We start from the raw sequence: 17,243 nt of genomic DNA on the forward strand, positions 1-17,243 counted from the left end.
CTATACAAAAAGTAAAAAAATTAAGAGAGTTTGATTAAAATGGGCTCAAAAAAAAAAAAAAACTTAATTTGGAAAACAAAATGTCATATGCCATTGACATTTGCTCTTGGTAATAGATTCACTTGTTAAATTAATCACAATACACCTGAAGTTAACTATTCAGGTCAAGTGATTTACTAATTAAACAGCGGTTGATAATTTTTTTTTTTTTTTTGCAGTCACACTCGAGTGACTATGAATTTAAGACTTTTTGTTTGAAATAAACCTTTTTAAGGCCTCTGTCAGAGAATTTATCTTTTTAGACCCACAGAAACATATATATATATATATATATATATACATACATATTCACCCACAAATAAAAGGCCTCGTCTCAGAGAGTATAAAAAGCTTTAAAGCTCAGTGGAAGCCAGTAAAAATAGTTTAGTACGAAATCTGTTTTTTGGTGCACCACAAACGCGGCAAGTCCAGCCACTGGAAAATGTCAACTTTGACATTTGCCATTTTCACAAAAGAGGAGGATATCGAATACTTCTGGTTCGATGACAAATCTTTTATTGTTCAACAAGAACATAACCAGACTCTGTACAAAAGAGAGACTACTGTTCCAGATAACATGGCTTCTCTCCAGCTCAGGACTAGTTGGTGGTCCTGGCAAGGAACAGACAGAGGGGGAAGCTGAAATATAAATCATGTGTTTACAGGCCCAGCTTGGTCCTTCTCCAGTGTCTCCTCTTGGAGTTGTACCTGTAAAGAGGTTTGCCAAGATAAAACATCACAAAGGCAAACACACATTAATATCAATTACACCACACTCTAGTACACTGCATGGCTTTACAACTACCAATAGTGCAGAGGGTTTAAAATTAAACAAAATATACCATCAAGTAAATGTCAGTATGTCTCAACAAAACAGTGGAATAAACTCCAGGTATATCTCTTTAATGCACTTTTAAAGCTACAGCAGCAATGCACTTCCTCAGTTAATTTTTTTTTTTTAATTATATTCCAAAGAAACATGTCTCCACAACAGAGCACTCACATGTCATATGGGACATGACAGTATTCATGACTCCAGAGCAGAAGGATGCTCTCAGCAGGATAATGACAGTACTCCCACAAGATTGAGCACTGTAATTGCGTCCTGCTTTTGTTGGTTAAGTTACTATAAACTACAGAACTAGAATCAAGGACTACTAGCACTCTGCTAATGTAGGTACGGGTATAGTTCAGCAGCGTTCAGTGTGTCAACAAACCTGATCTTGTTGCCGGTTTTCATCCTAATCCACTGTGGGATCGGCCTGTTCTGCTTCTGCTTCTTAGCCAGGAAGCGTTTGATCCTGAAAGTCTTATGCGACGCCTGAAATCGAAATGTGAAGCAGTTTATCATCCAGCGTTACTTCAACGGGGAAAGACGGGCAATGATCTTATTACTTCCTGAACACCAATCTGTCAAATACTAAATCCCACGCCCTAAGAATTTAGACTGATATACAAAAATTAAGAGATTTACAAGAGAACAACTACCTGTTTACGGATGTTTTAAGATTTCCACTTACCATTTCCCGAATCGCTATCCGTTCACCGCTATGGCGTTAGTCGAAGAGAAGGAACCATGGGAAGAGCAAGCATTGTATATCCGGGTCACAAACTGGGCCACTCCTTCACGTCACAGCGACACCCAGCGGCTCCACGGATCACAAGCTACTGGAAATAATTTGCTTTATGAAATTTTTATAACATTGTCCCAGTTAGTACGTCAGCCATATTTAATGTCTTAAATAACCCCTCCTAAGGCCCATTTTTATTCAAATAATGTACAATAAATTGCATACATTAAGAAAAGAGGGATAATGACATCCTTTCGGGCAATGAATCTCTTCAAGAAAAAATATCTTTTATAACTTTCTTTTTTTTTGTATTGCTAACAGCCATTTTTTTAATGCGAGTTTTTTATGCAATTTTTTTTACTTATGTGAGTATTCAGCAATATCAGCATTATACTCTCTCATAAAATGATGAAAACCACACACAAGGCTTTTAATGGCTAAATTAACTTAAAACCATAATACTATCAACTTTAAAATCTTAGATACATTTAAACTTAAATGTAAAAATTGTGAAAAGGTGACGCAATTGCAATTTCAGTTGCACTATAAATCGCAAACACTATAAAATGTCAAAATCTCAAGAAATTTCCTTTAAAAATCACATTTTTAAATAAAAAGCACCCATGAAGGACACCCATTTCATGGAATGAAAACAATTACATTTTTATACCAAAGAAATGTAACTGACAAAGAAAACAAAATACTCCAAGTAACATATAGGTTGTTCATTTATTGTTATTTGGATTCTCTTCACATTTTGACAAAGCTGCAACTATGAAAGAAAAACAAGCTGTGTTTTGAGTTAAGGATTAGATACAATGGAACATACACTTGGACGACAGCACAGTTTCCAAACCAAGCTAACCAGAAGTTGGTAGGATATGCTTCAATTCCAAAACTATAAAAGGCCACATCTGTTTTTGCATATAATTCAGTCAACTTGCAGAAAAGAACTGACAGTGATAAATGCATCAGCTTTATAAAGCATGGCTCTTTTTCCACTTGACCAATCCATAATCAGAACAGAAACATAGTAGATCAGCAGGCTCTTTAAAACAGCTGCAGGCTACATCCATGCTCAAATTTACTACTGATTGTCTGAAGTGATAGTAGGTTTTGGGTAAGGCGTCAAAGATCTTTCTAAAACAGAACATTGAGACATCGTGAGCAAGCTGGATCAGACCTTTCATAAACTATGAGACAGAAAATCATGTGAAGTAAAACACATTTGGCTGTGTACCAAAAGTAAGGTCACTTTGAGTTATCATGGTCCAATCGCTTTGGCTTCTCTCTTGATTAAGCCCCGTTTCTCAAATCTAACCGTCGGTTAGGACTTGCCTTGCTCATGAACAGGAACTTTGGGGGGCTCGTTCAGGCACTGGAGGGCAACAGGTATGTGCTCTCATGTCATTGACAGAGAGTTTTTTTTTTAAGTGGGGGGATTTCTTTTGATGTTTTTGAGGTGTTTGTCCTGATCAGAACAGAGCCCCTCCTCTCTGGACACATCATGTCATGCCAGCACAGAGCTGTTTCCTCACTCAGCAGCTTTCTCTTGAGTGTTCTTGGACTCACGCTCAGCTCTCTTCTCTGCTGCCGGTCCATCTCCTCCTGGTCCTCCTCCACCCCGGTTACGGCTCCTCACCCCGGGCTGGTACAGCTGAATTGCAGGCCGATCCTATGACAGAAATGTAAAAATTGTCAATCACAAATTATACACATACAACTTTTTGAATGTTGTTATCCGCATTTGCCCGGGCTGTAGTTTTGGATCAATTACATACTAAAAGTAGTAATATTGTGAATTATAGTTTTCTATCTAAATAAATTTTTTAATACTAATAACACTCCAGTCTTCAGTGTCACATGATTCTTCAGTAAGCACTCTAATATACTGATTTGGTGCTCTAGTATCAATTATTACTGGTGCTCAGTTGTTCCTATTATTAATAAGGTTGCTGCTTAATATTTTTGTGGAAACAAAACAATATTAATCAGCACAGCTGTTTTCAGCATTGTATTAAGAAATATGTATTTATATTATGCATTATTTTGAGCAGCATATTAAAATGATTTCTGAAGGATCATGCAACACTGAAGACAGGAATAAAGACTGCTGAAAGTTCGGCTTTGCCATCACAGGAATAATTTACATTATAAAATACATTAGAATAAGAAAAAACATTTACATTAGTGCTGTCAAACGATTAATCACACCCAAAATAAAAGTTTTTGTTTACATAACGTGTGTACTGTGTATATTTATTATTATGTATATATAAATACACAGACACGCATGTATATATTTAAGAAAAATCTGACATTTATATATAACATATATATGATATATTTTATATTAATATAAATATATACATGTAAATATTTCCAAAATATATGCTGCAGGTATGTGTCTTTATATAGACAGTACACAGCACACACACATATATTATGCAAACAAAAACTTTTATTTGGGATGCGATTAATCGTTTGACAGCACTAGTTTAAATTGTAATAGTACTTCACAATATTACTCTTTTTATTGTATATTTGATAAAATAAATGCAGCCCTGGTGGGCCTAAGATACTACTTTCAAAAACATGAAAATTTTTTTGATTTATTTCAAACATTTGACTGGTAGTGTACCTTGTTTCTCAGACGGTCTTTTCTGGCACTGTCTTCTTTTCTGTTGTCCCTTGTTGGCTTTTCAGGGTGAGCATTAACGGAGGACTCTCCGGTGTTTTCATTCCTTCTTTTCTCCCAAACACGCTCCTTGTCCTTCTTCCCCTCATCATCTCTCTTTCTGTAGGTGTTTTCTCCATCCTGACGTTCTCTTTTCCTCCGTTCTTCATCCTGCCTTCTGAATCGTTCTTTTTCTTTCTGTCTTCGCTCTCTCTCTCTGTCCCGGTCTCGATCCCCATCACGATCTCTGTAATTTTTATGCCCACTATCCTCTGACCTGAATACCAAAGCATATTGACATCATGATATGTAATGAGACCTAAAAAGTAAAATATGTTTTTAGTAAGGCTGGTGATGTCGAATGCAACCAACTTACTTTCCCCCCTTCTCTTCTCTGTGTTCACCATTCTGACGCTTCTTTGATTCTCCTCCTACAGGAAGTCGATCTTCCTTCTGTTTCTCTCGCTCTAGTTTCTTGGGCTTGTCCTTTGGCTTGTCAATATCACCGTCATCCGCTTTCTCTGTTTTTTTCAATAGCTGAAAGACAAAAAAGTTTTATATTATGTTTCAAAAGTGGGGATCAGTAAGAAAAAAATTAAAACTGTTATTAGATATGGATGGATTTAATTGATCAAAAGTGCCAGTAAGGACATTTATAATGTTACAAACGTTTTCAATCTCAAATGCTGTTGTTTTTTTAATATGATCTCCGAAGAATCATATGACAATTAATACTGGAGTAATGACTTCCCATCACAGGAATAAATTACATTTTAAAATACATTAAAATAGAAAACATTTAAATCTATAAATATACTTAACAAAATGACTGTTTTGTATTTTTGTTCATATAAATGCAGCCTTGGTGAGCATATAAGATTTATTTCAAAAAAACATAAAAAAAATGCCGTTGTATGAAATTTTTTGTAATGAATCTAGGTAGTCAATAATATTTAGAAATGTATGTACCTTGATTTTTGGCAGTTCATCTTTAGGTTGGTCCTTATCCTTATCAGATGTCTTTTCTCCTTTTTTAAACTTCTCAGCATCTTTTCTTTTTCTTCTGTCCTCCTCTCTCCACTTGCGCCGTTCTTCATCTCGCAGGCGTTTTCGTTCTAGTTCTCTCCGTCTCCTCTCTTCTTTCTTCTCTTCTCTTATCCTCTGGGGAGAACAGGATGAGAGAGCATAAATACACTACACGTACAGTATGTCATATTATATGTGGAAACAATATGAATTGGGTGTCAAGATAATGAAGAAAGCAATGAAATCAGAAACTATTGCACCCTTACTTTACCTGTTTATTCTTAAGAAAGTCCAAGAGAGGTGTTGTTTTTTTAGCTGGGGAAAGAACATTTCAGATGATTGTCAAATGAAGAGCGAAAACTATTTAAAATTATTTTGTAGAGGTTTTGTGCTGAAACTCACAACTGAGTTCCTTAGTCTTGGCCTCAATTTCCTCAAGTAAAGTCTCAGGGTTGGAAGGAAATTTTTCCTCGTCACCATTGTAGAACTCCAAAAAATTTTTGTAATCAACATCTAATAAGTCACAGGTAAACAAATGATTAACTATTTGTTTGCTGTGCTAAAAATAAAATGTAAAAAACAGATACATATATTTCACCATCTTCAATCGTTCCACTTTTTGCATCCTTTTTTTTGCTCCTTTTCTTAGCAATTTTCTGGAATGGTGCAAACTCAACAATTGCCGGATATTCTTGACCTATAATATGGTTAAAAAAGAAAAAAAAAAGATATAACATTTCTCACTGATAGAAAAGCACACCAGAAATTTACCAGCACACAAATAATCTCAGTCTGAAGACAATTTGACATTTAAGGCACGACTTTGCAAAATTAAAGCCACTGGTTAGCAATTAAACACTGCACCCTGGAAATGTTAGTGACACGCAAAAACCAAACCTCGATTATCAATGAAGACATAGCCATCAAACCGGTCTCTGAAGAGAACTATGTCATCTTGATTTTTGAAATTCAGATAGGCTCTGGCAAACAGATGAGGGAAAAGACTGCAAATAAACAAACATCTTGATCAGTCATTAAATACCTTTCATTGTGTTCCAGTCCTATGGTTGTTGTTTTTTTTTTTTTTTTTTTAAATAAGACGGCATCTACAAACCTAGTATCGCTAGAGAAAAACTCCATGTAATCCAGCTCTGGAAGAGGCTGCAGTTGTTCCACTAAGTCTTCTTTAGATAGACTTGGAGGGAGACGTCGAATCACAATCTAGAAGATGTATAGAAAATATATAAAAAGAACAAAAATCAATACTGGAGTTATTTGAATTATTGGTATAACTGTTTAAGTGGAAGAGGTGTAAGCATAAAAGCACGTGATATATATATATATATATATATATATATATATATATATATATATATATATATATACACACACACAAAGTAAAGTCTATGTTTAACTGTGATTGCTGTGTATAATAATATAACAATGTCTAAAAATATTATTTGACATTAAAAACACTATACATTATTGTTTGTGGCTGTATGTGTCAAAGTTTCTAGAAGATTCCTCTCTTTTATTGTGCTAACTGTCAAAACTTTGACAGTGGGGTTTGCTAACCAGTCTGTAAGTATCAGGCATGTCCAGGTTATATTCAACTGCAACGTTTAAATCAAACTGAGAGTGATATTTAAACATGTTAGTACAAAACACAGCTGCAAACAATATTTCATAGTATTTTAAATGAAAGCGACTAGCTGCGCTGTTTATACTCTGTAGCCAGCTAGCCTGCTAACTAACTACCTTTGTCATAGCTTCCTTCTTCTCTTTATTTGGCTTCTCTGGTTTCTCAATTTCGTCACATTTTATTTCCACTTTCTTTTCTCTGGGACGCGTGTTTTCCTTGTCCTCCTTCATGATGCTTTCCCAACTTTTGGAGCAATTTCTTCGTATGTGTTTCTTCCTGTTATCAGTCGAGTCTGCTATCTCTCTCTTCACTGCCCAACTTTCCGCAGTTGTTTCTCCGTAACACCAGCAGACGTCTCTGATTGGCTACAGCTCATGGCGTAAAGAGTCTCTCAATAAAGCGTGGTGTGTCCACTCTTCCACTCTGCGACTTTTTTCGTTGTCAAATGGACTCTTACTAGGAAGAAAACTCTGTTTCGATGCTATTAAGTGACTTTTAATCACACTAGCAGCATATCTCCCACAATATTACATAACAAATCGAACACTTCCTATAAATGTAATACTTGTCTCTTTTTACTGCGCTTTCGGGAAGAGTGGACAGGCTAGACATTGCTGTGCGCCTTCCTTAACTATTTTTAACATTTGTCGATAACATTAAAAAATTATTCAAATGTGATTTTATGCTACACATGACCTTATTAACAAAGTGATCAAAGGTATATTAATACTTCAGTAGTTTTAGTAGTATACGACTTACGCTAAGAGACACAAAGCGGCGCTACAGTTTTACAGCGGAGGTTTTCAGAAGCGGAAGTGGATTATACACATCTCGGAAGTTGTTTTGTGACCGTCAAAGGGGCAGACATTTTGGCCCATGTAGACGTCAATTTTGCAAGATTCTCTGAAGAACAAAATAATTCTCGTCATCTGCAATAATTTCTCTGTGTGTTTGTACACTCATATTTCACCAGAATCATGTGGTATGAGATATTGCCCGGTTTCGCCGTTATGACAGTTTGTCTGATGATTCCAGGCATCGCAACTGCTCAAATCCAGAAGTTCACAAACGGTGGCAAGGTGAGCTACGATGATGATGAGCAATGTTTTGTTACTCTTTATCATTGAGCATGTACTTTTTTTATCTTTCAATATATATATAAACGTTTGTTTCAGCTTGACATTTGTCTGATGTTTGTGTTTGCTGTCGTGTGGTAAGTCTACAGCAGTGCTTCCAAAACCTGTCCTGAAGGCCATGTTCCTTTTGTAAGTGTCCCTTATCTAACACACCTGATTCCAGTAGAGACTGCAAAAACTAAATCGGGTGTGTTTGATCAGGGAGACATACAAAATGTGATCCTCCAGGACAGGTTTGGGAAGCACTGGTCTACAGCAGTTAATATAAGAGTTACTACTTCTTGCCTTTAGGAAAAGAGGATTGTACGGGTTCCCTATCAATGGTATTTGATGGAGAGAGACAAGAGAGTGTCTGGAACTGGTGCACACTACCATGCCAAGGTAAAACTTGCGTAAGCTTTTATAAATGTGTATCAGTACTGACAATATGCTTGCAAAACCCTGGCATTTTAATATTCTTTGTTTATCTCACAGGGACTTGAAAACATCAAATGAAGATCCATCAAGCAACAATTGAAATGTACATTTTGTCCAGTCGTCTATTAAAATGTTATCTTTAAATTATGGACTGGCTTGCTGTTGTCTTTTTTTGTGTATATGTTTATATTGATTCACCGTGGTGTGAATATACATTTGAATGATTTGTTTGCACAGTTTACTGTATTACGTTAACGATTCCTTTCCCCAGTTAACTGAGGTTTAATTAATAGTAATTGGGCTTAATTTTGATCCCAGAATTTAGTTGACCATAAAACATTTTATCAGATCACTCATTCAATCCCTGCATTTTTTATTTTATTAAAGTTTTTACAGAGACCGAGCAATGCACATACATACATTGTACGTAATGCACATTACGTACTACACCAGTCTACATAAAAATAAGAATTCTTAAAAAGAAAAACTTATTGTTGGCAATTTCTAAAACTAGAGATTCAAAGTACATAAAAAAACTAAAACTATATTTAGCTATCCTTACAAGGTTAAATGCAGGGTTATCTTTAAAGGCCAATTCTCCTCTTTAATGAACCTTCCAGCATGACTGAAACACATAACCATTTTTATTTAGATGCAACACACATTACATGAATTGTATTTCAGCGGTTAATGGTTTGAGTTCTACTGATCAGTTTATTTCTTGTTTGTAAGAAAAGATACATACATATCAAATTTAGTTTACTGTGTCCTGCACAGGAGGATGCCCAAGCAAACAAAAATAAATTAAGTAAAATCTGAGCCTTATTCACATTTTATGTTGTCTTTTTCCTTTTGAAAAGAAAAAAAAATGATATTCCAAATGAAAATATAATTCTGCAGGACAGACTACTTCTCGTCTTTGCCTTTAGTTTTTCTGTACACCATTTCCCTGAAGCTAGAAAGGATTTTGCTCTCCCTCTTTCTTCTTTCCTCTTGGTTAAAGGAAGCAAGCGTCCTCTTCTCATCAGCACTGTAGATCTGGTTTTCTCAGACACACAGCCTCCATACACCGATGTCTGAGGACATAAAGATAGCATATAAAAATGTGTATGATAGCACAATTTCAACAGCTTAACTTTTAATGCATCCTTGGTTTCGATGAAAGTGGAAGTGTTTTTTTCTTTTAAAGACGACCGTAAAATATCAAACTGTAGTATGTGTGTATAAATGTTTCATACCTGCTTCCACTCATGACATAGCCACATTTCTCAAACTCTGCAATCTCATCACTAGTCAAACCGATTTCACCTCTTCTTGGAATACGCTTTCCTGCTTTGACAAACTCTGACATGGCTGCACCTTCTCCTTGCAGCAAAGCATGGCCAAAACTATGGGAAACAAGACAAGGCACAGAGCTCTAACAAAAAATGACTTGAAAACAACCACCATTCTCAGTAAGCAACAGTGGAGGAAGAATCATTTGCTCATTCTAAAGGTTTATCATCTTGGGACAGGTGAGTGAGAGGAGCTTCAGGTCCAACAACATCTTCTCCAACACCAGTTTTCTCCACCCATGATATTTCATTGACATCCATTCTTCCATAAGGGACATCCATTCTTCTTCCTCTGAATGTTCACTGCTAGAGCTAATGGAGTCCTTGTGATTCTTCTTCTCCTTCTTCTTTGACTTTTTCCTGTAAGAACAAATCATGCCATTGTATGAAACTAATCAAGCCTTGCCGATTCAATACACAACAGATGAAAACAAGAGTCTTTTTTATTTTTCTTCCTTCTTTTCTTCTTTTTCACCACTTCTGCTAAACAACCAACTCATTATTTCTATAATCTTACATATAAAAATAATGTGTGTTTTGGAACAAAAATAAATGCCAAACCAACAAAAATAAATGTCAAACCTTCAGAATCAGTTTCTGCCTTGCTGTCTTCCGAGTGCTTCCTGTTCTTGCTCTTCTTTGATTTCATTTTCTTCTCCTTCTTTTTCTATGTAGACAAGATACCGGATTATTTATTCAACAACTTCTGCTGCATATTTGGTTAATATGCTGTAGTGAAAAAGCACACTGTGTGTAAGTGAGATGGTAAGGAATCATTAACCCTGTGAACTTGAATCGGAGCTGCTGTTCTTCACGTCCTCTTCTACAGGAGTGTGTTCATCTGAGCTATTACAAGATTGAGCACAGAGTATATGATGAATACATTACTGTACACAGAATGTTTCAGAGTATCAACTCAATTTAAGCTATTGTCACTTCACAAGTACAGTTAAATTGTTTTTTATCACTCAGAAACAATTATTTTTTAATTCAAAATTAAAAAATATGATGTAGTAATATATATTCACAGTTAAAACAGCAATGTTGTAAAATTATCGCACTTTAAAATGTCCATTTCAAATATATTTTCAAATGTAATTCATTCCTGTGGTGCAAAGATGGTTTTTCAGCAGCATTACTCTAGTGATAAATCCGGTCTACAAACTTCCGTTTGTTTACCACCAGAGGTCATTATCCACCACATAGACTCTCACACTACACAGACTGTTGCACTCCCCTATACTCCATTTCCCATAATCCTTTGGACAGGTCATCAATTGCAATTGCTTGTCTTTGATAAGATCTCATCATCAGTTCATAGCTGTCTCACATTAGAAGGACTTTAAAAGTACCACACACAATCTCTGACTTTGCTGGTGATTGAATGTGTAGCCTCCTGTTGTCTTGCCTTCCTTGTTTCCATGTTTTGATCTTAGACTATTTCCTTGTTTTTGATATTTTCCTGCCTACCCTGACCTTTGCTTGTTTATCTGGATTACTCTTTTTACTTGTCTCTGCTGTTGTTGTTGCTGATGTGTTAACCCTGCCTTTTTCTACTATGCTCTCTAAATCAAAGCTTGCACCTGGATTCCCACTTTGTTGTCACGACTCCTCTTATGTTACACTATGATAAGCATATCTGGGTTATCTAATATGCTATATGACACGATGAAAACATTGCTAGGTGTTATAAAAGTGTCTGAATGTATATTTAATGTACATACAGTGCTGGATAGTAACTGATTACATGTAACCAGATTAAGAAGCGTAATTAAAATTAAGTTCTTTTAATTAGATTAAATTACATTTTAAACTATTCTATTGATTACAGGATTACATAATCACACAATAGCATTTTTTTTTTTTACTTATTTATTTATTCTCCTTAATTCCTATTTTTCTTCTTTTGTTCCTTTCTAAAATATTATATACCACTTATATCAATTCAGAAAGTCCTTCTGTTTTGTGGACATTCACACAAAGACCAGTCACTGATCAGGTGGCTTTAATTACATAGAATATTAAGAGGCCACACAGCATTTGACTACTGGATTTACAAAAATCATTTTAATTTTAAAAGTTTTTTCTCAACATTTCAACATTGCATCAACTACTGATGAACACATTTATTTTTATTTGCATTAACAATCAGTGGGTTATTTAAACGTATTTTTGTGTCTTTGGAAGGCTTATGTCTTTCAAACACATTCAAATGCACAAATTCATGTTAATTTCTTATTTACATAATGCAATATATATATGTTTAATAAATTTATTTTGATTGTTGTTATTTTAATTTGACATTTTAATAATTTAATAATTAGCTTTTCATTAAACTCTCGAACCCTTTGCAGTTCCTTCAAGAGCCTGAGCTTAGGAAACCTTGACATACGGTAATGTAGTACTTAGTTAATTTAAGTGCACTTTATTATGTTACTAACACAAAATGTAATATATTTTCTTTTTCTTCAGTTTTTTTAAATCAATACGATACAATATTATCCTAGTTAAATCAATATGATAAACAAGTTAGGTCAAAAGTAATCTAAAACTATTCAAAAAGTAGTATTTTTTATATAAAGTATATTACCTAAAGTGTATAATGTAATGGATTACATTGCAAACCACATTTTTGTCATGTAATTTGGAATCAGTAACAGATTACAGTTTTCAAGTAATCTACCCAGCTCTGTGTATATTTAATGTATAATTGTGATTGAATACAGGATTCACAAAAATGTTTGAAACTCTGGTAGAGAGAATACACATTTTGGTAATTTGGACTTGTGAAAACATATTATAGTTACTGAGATGTATATATGAGACTAATAACACTGTAATAAAAATGTTATACAGTCATGTATATGACAAGTCTTGTCATTCCAATAAATCACTTTGTAATTTTCAGTTTTCCTTTTCTACATATTAATAATATTAATTTAACTGAAACTATATATATCTTTAGTTATTTTATTAGTAAAATTAGACTACCATTAAAAGCTACTTATATTTTAGCCTACTGATTAACAAAAAAAACCTTTATGAGGAAAAAATACACCTGAAACAACAATGTAAAACTTCTAATGCTTTTCAAATGAATGTAATTTGCCCCAATTTGTTGGCTACTTAAAATAATTATCTGTATTATTGCATTATGGATTTGTTAACTACTATACACCTATTCATATGTGTACAAATACAAGTAAAATTCTTCCAGTCTCATTGACATTCATCACACGTCTGTCGAGGCAGACTGTTGTGCGTGACTCCGGTCGGCTGGCGGAGGCGCGAGCGCCAGACTCGTTCATCTCAGACAAGGAACTCGAGCTCCGTTGTGTTGTCCACGGCAACCGACCCACGTTATCGCTGTCATTATTGTTCCTCAGCAAAGGGAAGCGTGGATTTTAACGGGTCGCTCTGCAGGTATATCATTTTGGCAATTAATTTCCGAGAATGTGGGAGATTAAAACTTAAATTCATCTTCTTTGACCCCATACACGTTGCTGTGCATCATAGAGTCAGATAGGCCGCGCGCTGCCGCCAAACCAGGAAGGAGAGTTGAATTTAGCCGTTTGTTTTTGTTTTCACTCTGACCGCAGCGGGGTCCTACCGGTCATGAGTGCTAACATTAAAAAGCTGTGGGCTCACCGGAATAGCACGTCAAACTAGTCAAAGGCATTCGTTTTTCTGTGTCACTTTTAAAGACGCATATGTCTAACGTTATATGGTTGGCTTTTGTTGCTGTACAATTAGCTAGCTAACGTTAGCGTTCCTGCGATGTCCACATTTGGTTGCTTTGAATTTATAAATTACTTTGTATTCAACTTTTAAGTAATGTTTAGACCGACTTGAGAGAAAAATATGACGTAAAAAATGTGATTTGTTATTCATAGAAATCTTAAATGTGTATGTGAGAGTACATTTCATACATAACTGAAAGTAAAATGTACAAAGCATTCTATATGATTTTTTGTTTTGTTTTAAATAACATTTTAACCCGTTTTCTAATAGATTTCTTCTTAATTCTTATCTGTTCAAACTGTTAAAGAACATTAAACCATATTTTACCCTTTTATCCACAGGCATGTCGAAACTAAAGCTAATATCTGCAGCAGACACTCAGTACCCAGCATCACTGTTGAAGTCCATCAATGATGAGCGACACAGCGGTTTATTCTGTGATGTCACCATAATCGTGCAAGACCGCAAGTTTAAGGCGCACAAATGTGTGCTGTCTGCCTCGAGTACCTATTTCCGTCAACTTTTCGCAGTTGCTGGACAAGTTATAGAGCTGAACTTCATCAAGGCAGACATATTCGATGTGATCTTGAATTACATATACACATCTAAAATCTACAGAGTTCGCTCAGACAGACTCGAGGACCTCATCAGCGCCGGTCAGGCTTTGGGAGTGACATTCATAGCCAGTTTAGGAACGCCGCTTGCCCAAGTCAAAGGATTACCGGGCCTTTCCAAAGAAAGTGAGAACAACAGCATCCATTCCTCTGAGAAGAATGACACCGGAGGTGAGAATATGCCGATCATTACTGAGACATTCTCACTGTCTGCTGAAGAGTTCAACATGGCGTACCCTAACACGGAAAAGGAAGTGGACTCAGACAGCGATGATGTTCTTTTCGTCTCAAAAACAGAGGCCCCTCAAGCTCAAAAGACCAAGATATCAAACATTATTGATAAAGAAGGAGGGCCAGAAGCTAAAAAACAAAAAATGACAAACGAGGAAGAAATCGCCTCTAATGATTCAACAGCCCAAAAGAGAAAAGAGCTATCTTCTGATAGAAATACATCACTCCAAAATAACTTTGAGCCCCTGCCCGATGTTGTGATCCTCTCAAATCCAGAATCCAGTAGCAGTGATCTCACTTCACCTGTAAGAACGAGCTCAAACAGCGAGCCCACCACCCCAGCTGGTGTGAACAGCCTTCCTTCAGATGCTAACAGCACCTCGCTGCCTCTAGACAACAACGAAGTGCTCGGAGTCCAAAAGAAAAAGGTTCTTCTAGAGCACTCCCCTGATCATCCTGGAAAAATTAGACTGTCGGATGTAAGGCTGACATATAGCACCAATAATGGACCAGTACCAGCAATGAACATAGTCCCGGTGGTGTTGGAGAAAAAGACGATAACTTTAGACAAAGCTTCGGAAATCGATTCGCTGTCGCCGGGTTGTAAAGTGTACGCTAACATCGGCGAAAACACCTACGACATTGTTCCAGAAAAAGAGGATCCTGTAGAGGGATCGGCTCCTGGTAGGAAATCTCAAACCCCACACGGTGTTCCCAGTGTGAGTGATCACTCGCCTCGAGGAAAGAAAAAATCAAAGCTGGATCAGGAGGATCACTACGAACTTATCATGGATGGAAAGACCTTTTACGTGTGCATCGTGTGCAAGCGTCCATATGTGTGCCTGACGAGCCTCAGGCGGCACTTTAACACTCACTCATGGGAACGGAAGTATCCGTGCCATTACTGCAGCAAGGTTTTTGCCCTGGCCGAGTACAGAACCAAACATGAAATCACTCACACGGGCGAAAGACGGTACCAGTGTTTACTCTGCAATGAAACCTTTCTCAATTATCAGATTTTGTCCACCCACTGCAAGCAGATGCACAACCAAGACCCGTCGGGAAGGAAAGAGAAAGACGACTCGTGCAACAACTTGTATCGGCTGCTGCCTTGTAAAACGTTGCAGTTCAAACCATATTCTTTCGTGTCTGAAGAGCCGGGAGGGATTCCGGTGATCGGTGAAGATGGGACTATCCAACATGTAAACCCTGACAAAGAGCACTTTACCAACCAGCCACTTCCAGCTAGCCAAAACAAAGCACTGACCTGGGACGACATCTTTGTAGAATCCGAAGCACAAAACAGGCCGGTGGCTCCACCTCCACGGTCTATCGACCAAATAAATGCAGAAACCAGGAATGAATTTGAGTTTGTTATACCAGAGACGTACTGAGCATGCTTTTGCACAGCTCTGGCTCAGGTGCCTTGTTCCTCTGTATGTGCTTTTAATTTGAGAGGCGAGTGGTCGTGGTTCTTTGGACCATTTGAATGAAAACTCAACTTCAGTATCCATCAACTCATGAAAGTTGTTTTAAGGTGCTTTAATGTATATTTAGACAATGTATTACTTAGTGTTGGTCTACAGTTCAGTTTCACAATCCATTATTGAATCGTAATCATGCTGCGTCAGATAATATGACTAAGTAGACAAAACATATTTTATGTACAGCTACATTAGATCTGTGTCGAGTTGACTTTTAATATTTTCTTTTCCCATTTGTATTCCCGGACATTCCATGTCGTATGTAATTAGTAGGGATCAAGAACAGTTTGTTACAGTTATTTTTACAATTATGTAATTTTGATGTGTAATTGCTTTTCCAAAAGTCCAAAATCATGCCTTTCGTTTTCAAAGTTTCGTTTGTCAGTCAGCTTCTTATGGTAGTTATTAATGATCGTTTGGCACTAGATAGTTCAGTGTTAAGGGCAGGTTTCGGTCCTGCGGTAAGAAACAGTTTGAATGTTTGTATTTATCATTTTTGATTGTCAGCAGTTTTTTAAGAAGGATGGAGTAAATATGTGAAATTTGTAATGTCCTCTGTCCAGTAATTATTGTTTTGTTTATTTATATGCTGGCCATATATCCTGATATATTTCCCCAGACAGTACTCAAGACCTGAAGAGAGATATTCATGCCTCCTCCACTCATGTCTAGAGAAACAAGATACTGAATTGTTCAGGGTAATCAAAGGGTCATGTTGGTAATACATGACCTCTACTTTACGGTTGAATATTTTGTACATGTCGTTTTTAAAAATTATTTTTTCAGCATAGTTTTAGCAGTTATTTTAGCTTTGTGGACTGAGAGAAGAATCTGTGAATACAACAAGATTCCTTCAGTCAGAACTAGTGCTTTAACACCATAACAATGTACATGATAGTACTGAAGACCTTCATTTTAACACTTTCTTCCCTTTTGGAACCTATTTATTATCAGGTCTTAGTGTGATATAGAATGAAATAAAACTTTGAAGAAAGTGCACATGTATTTCTTTTATTTCCAGCAGCATGATGAAAGTGATTAGTATTTTTCAGTTTGATAACCACGAGTCAATATAAACATTCCTGGCTCTGTTGTAGAGTGGATCTTGTCGATGTACATATTATAATGCACTGATTCATAAATATAAGTGGATGAGGGTTAAAATGGATTCAATGGTCAAGTGCCAATGGACATGTTTGGAAATGCAGTGTGATAAATGAAGCAAAATGTTTATTCCTGCTATACAACTTATATTCAATACTAAGCTGAACTATCAGTCTTTTTATTTTAATTTTTTAACATCAAATGTAAACATGCTACATGAATGTGGT

At 36.1% G+C, this 17,243-nt stretch overlaps 4 protein-coding genes, 1 long non-coding RNA gene, 1 other non-coding gene and 1 pseudogene across 7 annotated transcripts; 2 read left to right on the top strand and 5 right to left on the bottom strand.

Annotated features, from left to right (window-relative positions):
* Positions 1-532: 532 nt before the first annotated feature.
* LOC127970948 (60S ribosomal protein L39) lies at positions 533-1,695 on the bottom strand. The gene is made up of 3 exons (XM_052573664.1): positions 1,560-1,695; positions 1,257-1,360; positions 533-747 (listed from the first exon to the last, which is right to left on the bottom strand). The coding sequence occupies exons 1-3, from the start codon at positions 1,560-1,562 to the stop codon at positions 699-701; spliced, it is 156 nt and encodes a 51-aa protein (XP_052429624.1). The 5' UTR covers positions 1,563-1,695; the 3' UTR covers positions 533-698.
* Positions 1,061-1,151, bottom strand: LOC127971996 (small nucleolar RNA SNORA69). Its single transcript, XR_008156986.1, has one exon. It is a non-coding gene; the product is annotated as a small nucleolar RNA SNORA69 (small nucleolar RNA).
* Positions 1,696-2,320: 625 nt separating the features above from the next.
* LOC127971975 (regulator of nonsense transcripts 3B) lies at positions 2,321-7,291 on the bottom strand. Its single transcript, XM_052575327.1, has 10 exons — positions 7,072-7,291; positions 6,428-6,534; positions 6,211-6,317; positions 5,912-6,010; positions 5,716-5,826; positions 5,585-5,628; positions 5,257-5,448; positions 4,664-4,824; positions 4,252-4,564; positions 2,321-3,285 (listed from the first exon to the last, which is right to left on the bottom strand). Exons 1-10 carry the CDS (start codon positions 7,183-7,185, stop codon positions 3,145-3,147), a joined length of 1,389 nt encoding a protein of 462 aa, XP_052431287.1. The 5' UTR covers positions 7,186-7,291; the 3' UTR covers positions 2,321-3,144.
* A 492-nt stretch (positions 7,292-7,783) lies between these two features.
* On the top strand, positions 7,784-8,655 carry LOC127971979 (NADH dehydrogenase [ubiquinone] 1 alpha subcomplex subunit 1). Its single transcript, XM_052575342.1, has 3 exons — positions 7,784-8,034; positions 8,383-8,472; positions 8,566-8,655. The coding sequence occupies exons 1-3, from the start codon at positions 7,933-7,935 to the stop codon at positions 8,584-8,586; spliced, it is 213 nt and encodes a 70-aa protein (XP_052431302.1). The 5' UTR covers positions 7,784-7,932; the 3' UTR covers positions 8,587-8,655.
* Positions 8,656-9,134: 479 nt separating this feature from the next.
* On the bottom strand, positions 9,135-10,103 carry LOC127971294 (NKAP-like protein; annotated as a pseudogene).
* A 320-nt stretch (positions 10,104-10,423) lies between these two features.
* On the bottom strand, positions 10,424-14,005 carry LOC127971980 (uncharacterized). The gene is made up of 3 exons (XR_008156981.1): positions 13,911-14,005; positions 10,624-10,688; positions 10,424-10,509 (listed from the first exon to the last, which is right to left on the bottom strand). It is a non-coding gene; the product is annotated as an uncharacterized LOC127971980 (long non-coding RNA).
* Positions 13,102-16,911, top strand: zbtb33 (zinc finger and BTB domain containing 33). 2 transcript variants are annotated; one of them, XM_052575326.1, is made up of 2 exons: positions 13,102-13,265; positions 13,925-16,911. In XM_052575326.1, exon 2 carries the CDS (start codon positions 13,927-13,929, stop codon positions 15,820-15,822), a length of 1,896 nt encoding a protein of 631 aa, XP_052431286.1. In that variant the 5' UTR covers positions 13,102-13,265; positions 13,925-13,926; the 3' UTR covers positions 15,823-16,911. The 2 variants fall into 2 exon arrangements, with proteins under 2 accessions (XP_052431286.1, XP_052431285.1); XM_052575325.1 differs by lacking the exon at positions 13,102-13,265 and adding an exon at positions 13,360-13,748.
* The last annotated feature ends 332 nt before the right edge of the window (positions 16,912-17,243 follow it).

The sequence above is a fragment of the Carassius gibelio genome, chromosome B14 (assembly GCF_023724105.1).
Source record: "Carassius gibelio isolate Cgi1373 ecotype wild population from Czech Republic chromosome B14, carGib1.2-hapl.c, whole genome shotgun sequence".
In the NCBI taxonomy this organism is placed as follows: domain Eukaryota; kingdom Metazoa; phylum Chordata; class Actinopteri; order Cypriniformes; family Cyprinidae; genus Carassius; species Carassius gibelio.